The 6,073-nt window shown below is 42.4% G+C and overlaps 1 protein-coding gene across 1 annotated transcript; it reads left to right on the forward strand.

Moving 5' to 3' along the window:
* Nucleotides 1–325: 325 nt before the first annotated feature.
* Nucleotides 326–1,213, forward strand: rnf182 (ring finger protein 182; the record flags this gene model as incomplete). Its single annotated transcript, XM_079172910.1, has 1 exon — nucleotides 326–1,213. One exon carries the CDS (start codon nucleotides 326–328, stop codon nucleotides 1,211–1,213), a length of 888 nt encoding a protein of 295 aa, XP_079029036.1.
* Nucleotides 1,214–6,073: the final 4,860 nt, after the last annotated feature.

Genomic DNA, 6,073 nt, shown 5'->3' on the forward strand with positions numbered 1-6,073 from the left:
TTTTTTTTGCCTCAAACGAAGCACCGTTACACACCAACTGCTCAGAGGCAGAGAAACCCCAGAGGCCAGAACTCACCAGGGTCTTCCACTCATCAACTCCCAAATCTCTCTCTCTCTCTCTCTCTTTCTCTCTCTCTCTCTGACACACACACACACTGCAGGAGCCTGTTGGACAGCCACAATGAACCCCAGACCTTCACTGGAGTGGACCGTTGTCACCGTCTCCATCTATGGGAAACTTGCCGTGTCCCTCGGAGCTGAGCCTGGACCTGAGCTTTTGGTTGGATTTTTCTGTTGATCTCGAGGTCAGTGCTCGGGGGTTAGGATGGTGATTGAGCTGCAGAGCACCGAGGACGGCGGTGGCGGTGGCGGTGGCGGTGGCGTTGGCCGCGGCCACGTGGACATACTGAGCACCGACGAGCTGGAGTGTAAGATCTGCTACTGCGCGTACAACCTGGGGAGTCGCAGGCCAAAGGTGCTCGAGTGCTGCCACCGCCTGTGCGCCAAGTGCCTCGCCAAGATCCTGGACCTGGGTGAGTCGCCTCCCGATGTCGTGGTGTGCCCGTTCTGCCGCTACGTTACCAGACTGCCGGGGCAGGCCGTGAGCAGCCTGCCAGACGACTGCAACCTGGCGGCGCAACTGGCGCTCCAAAGCAGGAACCAGAGGAACCTCCACTTCCACCAGGAGGCGACCACGGAGCTGCTCCTCAGCCCCGGGCTCCTGAGCTCCCTCATGGGTAGCAACCCACCCGTGACAACCCCTTCCTCCTCCTCGTCCGCTTCCTCTTCCTCCACCACCTACTCCTCCATCCGGGGCTCGCCTAACTTTGTGGTCATTACCATCATGGAGCCGCCGCCACTGTCGCCTGCATCCACCCAAGACCTCCACCTCCACCACCAGCCACGTGGATCCCACACGTCGAACCGGGGCTACCGCTCGTCCAGCCTGGACTCCATGGCGTCCATCACGCAGAGGTGGACGGTGTGGAACTGCGCGGCCCTCCTGTGCCAGACCTCGGCCCGGGCGCTGGTGTGGCTGCTGGGGCTGCTGTACTTCAGCTCGCTGCCCATGGGGGTTTACCTGCTCATCATGCAGAGGACAACGATCGGGGTGCTGCTGGTGAGCCTGGTTCCCACCAGCCTCGTCATGATCATGGTCTACGGTTTCTGCCAGTGTATCTGCCACGAGCTGTGGGACTGCATGCCGCGGTGACGGGAGCAGATGAACGGGGCGATGCTTTGCATTGAATACGCTCGACAAAGGGTCTCCAGAATTCACTAATGGGGATGTTACTGTGTAACTGACCAGGTCAACACGCCAATAGCAGGAAGAAATGCTCCTTTTCTTTATTGAAGAAGAGAGCAAGAACATTATGTACAAACAGAGCTTTTTATTGTTATACATGTTAATTTGTGCTTTGTTTAGGTTGGTAGCCGACTAATTACCCAATAGAGCTCAACAATGTCAGATTCAGCTAAAACCGTAATGCCAATTCTGGTGGAATCTGCTAGACATTATGCGTAATAGCCTCCTGTTGTAGTGAGAAACCTGAAGGTTATTTAAGGTATTTTTGGGATCTAACTTGTTTCAGATTGTGTCACAGCCATAAATGCATCAAAGTGAACTTCAACATCATGATGTCCTGGTGGTTCTTGAGCTCAGCATTCAACTGGGAAAAACACTTTCTATGCACCAAAAAGGGAGATCATTATGTTTTCTCCCCACATATGGAGGATTCATGAATATGCTCCTGAAATAAATACCAGTTAAAGTCTGTTAACAGTGTTTTTTGTTAAAGCTGCAGAGCCCCTCTATACATTTCTTGCTAACTAGTGGAAGTAAACAATCTTTTCTCAAATATTTTGAGATTTATGTCATGCAGGTAATTTGTAAATTTAGTGAAATTGAGATTTCTATTATTATTATTATTATGAAGGGGAGTCTTGACACCACTGCAGCTAATTTGTTTCCAGAAAACATGCCGGGTGTTGCCATGGCACACTGCCCGAGAGACCCACGTTTACCCGCTGGCCGTGTGCAAAGATGGGAAGCCGGCGAGGAATCACACCTTTATTGCAGGATGAGAAAAAATGGGGAAAAGATACAAAAGAATATTCCAATTTATATCTACATTAAAACACTATGTTTTTTATCAGCAAAGTTATTGAAAGCTGTCTTTGCTCCATTCTCCTTTTTGTAATAGTTTTCCATAATTTTGCACACATTTGAAATGAAGAATTATTTTGATAAAAACTATATTGTAAAGTACCAACGGTCTGTATTTCTAAAATCAACAAACTATAAATAATTCGATTTTCTGATAAACAAGATCAAACCAATTCCAGTGATAAAATACTCTCCAAACTAAAGAATGTTTTATGAGGATATTTCAAAGAGGACACTGACACCTCTGTCTAAGTATACAGTGAAAGTATACAGAGTAAGATATTTAGCGAGGCTGAAGAACCTTCAAATGTATCAATAAGATCTCACAATCCATTCTACTACATGCTGGTAGCCAGTGTTAGGAGGCTTAAACAGGTGTGACATAAAACCTCCAGTCTAGTAGCTGAAATAATTCTAATTCTCGAAATCTCAATCGCCTTATTAAGCTCTTTTTTTGTGGGAGCCGGAGAAGGAGGGCAGCATGAGTTCAGCCTCCACTGCAGTGCATTGCATTATGACTCATGGCGAGGTCGAGCCTGAACCACCAGAGGCTGCTGCGACAGCTCTCCCCTCCCCTCTAGTGACGCAAAGAAAGACTGATCAGCATCCACTGCTTCACCGGGTTCCCTCTGTTACCGACACAAAAAAAAGCAGAAACTCCAATTTAGAAAAAACAAATATATATATATATATTTAGGGATGTTCTAGAAATCCAGAAGTGGCAGAAAAGTCAGACACCATCCCCCCTGCTTCACATCAAGAATGACACAAAAGAAAGGCTGCAGGAGTGTTTACACAAACAACTTGAAAGTCAAATGAAACTGTCACACTGTGATTACAACGTAATGTCTGAACTGCACAACATCAGGGCCAGAAAAACCCTCCGTGGGGTCCGGGGGCCAATATATACTGTGGGCCCCTAACGTCCCCCCCCCCCCCCCGTTTCTCCCACTCTCTGTGTTTGTGTATGTATTGGTTGTTAATAAGTAATCGCTTTGTGCTAACTCAATTAATCACTAATTAATGTAGAAATATGCACCAAAGTACAAGATAATCAGGAATAATAGAGGCTTTAAAACGTGATGTTTTGACTCAAGACTGCATATTAATGCAGATGCAAACTAACATGTTTACATCCAGTGTTTCTCACCAAAGCACATCGTGTGTATCTTTGAGGTCCAACAAACTTGTTGAATGCATTTCATTCCTTATAAAATATTTGTATTGTTATTGTGTATGTCTAACAGTCTTCCTCTTCATGGCTTTGTTAGCATATTGCTAAGTTTCTTTGCACATTACCAACAACACAATGCCGATTGGCGGAAAAGCGTGTAGCAGGAATGTGTATTGCATTGATGTGTCGTGCATTAAAACACAACCGTGAAAACATGGCTCCATAGCACTCCTAGTGGTCAGAGACCTCACAGGATGCCTTTAAAGACCTTATAATTCAGCTCCTATTCTGCTTTTAGTTGTGCACACGGTATTACCAGCGTGGAGCTGAAGGTCTTCAGCTCCACGGACAGGGTTGGAGCAGGTGTTCTTCCGCTGTGTTTGGATGGTTCTCCAGCCTTTGCAGAAGATATTATTACATCACTGAGTCAAGAACAACTTTTTACAAAATGAATTATTTCTTTCACTTTTATTCCTCAACATTTGTTTGTAACTCCAAAAACTGACAGACTTTACTATAATTAATATTAAAGTACCATTACTGCCCTGCAACTTAATTATCATATTTTCGTAGGAATGAATGTGTTTATGAAGTGAAGCATTCCAAAAGTGTGCAGATTGTTTACTCAAGTTGAAGTACTAATACATAAAAAAAACAATACTCTGTTACAAGTAAAAGCCCTGCATTAAAAATCTCACTGACTGTCAGTAAAAGTACAGAAGTATTATCAGCTAAATGTACTTAAAGTAGCAAAAGTATTCTACAGAACCATGGGCCCTGTGACTGATATATTGCTGTATATATATGATATTATTAGATTGTTAATACTGATGCATCGATCTGTGAGCAGTATTTTACGGGCCCCTTCAAACAGCCTGCTGTCCTACAAATGACATTGAGATTTACGTTTAACGGGACACGTATTTTGGCGTGAATTTGCTTTCGACGCATCACAAATAAGTTTAAAATAAGTCTGCGCCCTCATATGGACGAGGTCGGGTTTGAGGACGGGTCAACAAACACAACTTTCACCCAGGAGACTGCTGTTCATGTCCTGTGTGAAATACTTTTGTTGCGTTTTGGTTGATATTGTTTCAATTTCTTAGTCCTTTTAAGACAAACCCTGATGTTGTTTTTTAAATAAACCTAACAAAGTAGTTTTGGGAACTCTTTTTGTTTTGTTTCACTTTGAGAAAATACGTTTCCCCGCGATTGAGGATGCAGTTTAGTTGCATGGAAATGTAATTTTGTAGGAAATATGTTTCTCTCCAAAGGGTCACAAGATGAATCTGAGGAGTCGTGAGATGATTAACGGGAGATGAAAGAAGATTAAAATAATTTCTGCTATCTGGACTTTCACTTTGAATTTTGGTTAACTTTTTTTCTGAGACTTTAAGAGAGAAAATCACTTTTAACAGCTCACAAAGAAACTGGTTTCCTCTTTCACATTGTGTATTATAAACGCTCATCATATGTTTTTATATGTGAAATCTTAAACTGAAAAGTAATTAGTAGCTGTCAAATATATGTAGTGAAGTAAAAACATTGTACTTGTCGTAAACATACTTTTCACTTCTGGTTTCAGGTCTTTCCATTTTACTGCACTGATATTATTTTTTAATTTTACGACATGTTTTTAGATACTTCTTACTGTCATGATGCCGTTAAACTTGTCCGAGCAGGATATAAAGCAAACAGTGAGGATCTTTTCCCAGAACACTTTGTCCTCGTCCTGCTGATGATAAACAGCCCTTACTGCTCTCCAGCGGACTCTGAATCTGAGCAAGTGCTTCCCTACAGGGACCGTAACATCATTTCAGATTCCTCTTTAGTGATGCAATGAACATTCCCACATGTTGCTGTGAGGGACTTTTTACAGGCAGAGCAAGCCAAGCTTTCCTCCAGCCTGTAGTCTCCCTCATAACTCTGATCAGAGCTGTTGGAAACAAAAACATCATGACATGAACCCGATGGCGCAAAAGGATGTTTTGTATTTGAGTTCACTCACTGCCAACCAATTGAAATGACGCTGTATTGTTAGTGCGGTGTCGCCATCTAGGAAGCCACTGATACGGTTCAACAAGGCAACTAGACCGTAGACCCTCAGGGGTCCAGAAGAGACTAAAATCAGAGCGCGTTAATTAGTTCGGAGTCCTTTAATCAGTTGTAAATGTGTTTTGTAAAATCCTCTACAACACAAAGTTCATTGAAAAGATCAGGACCCTTTGTCAAAATCTATTTGTCTTGATATTGGACTGAAGTACAACATATTCCTAAATTCATATGCGTTTTAATCAATTAACAATAAAGTAGCTGATGACACACGTCAAACTTGGGAGCTCCAGCACAGGAGGGCTGACTACTGATTGCAGCCGTGTTCTATAAATAACATACACAATGCACACAAGAGCATGTTTCAGTTAAAATAAATATATATATATATATATATATATATATATATATATATATATATATATACATATATATATATATATATATATATATATATATATATATATATATATATTTATTTTAACTGAAACATGCTCTTATGCAGGCTATACTTTCCATAGTCAGCTATCCAATGATGAGGCTCGTAGTGCATGAAAAGTAGTTTATTCCATGAAAACAAAAATAAACAAAAATGTATCCATACCCATTGAAGGACTATCGAAAACTGACCTTCTGCAGACAATAACTACAAAGTCCACATCCTGCTCCATCGAACCTTA

Source organism: Pholis gunnellus, assembly GCF_910591455.1.
Source record: "Pholis gunnellus genome assembly, chromosome: 14".
In the NCBI taxonomy this organism is placed as follows: domain Eukaryota; kingdom Metazoa; phylum Chordata; class Actinopteri; order Perciformes; family Pholidae; genus Pholis; species Pholis gunnellus.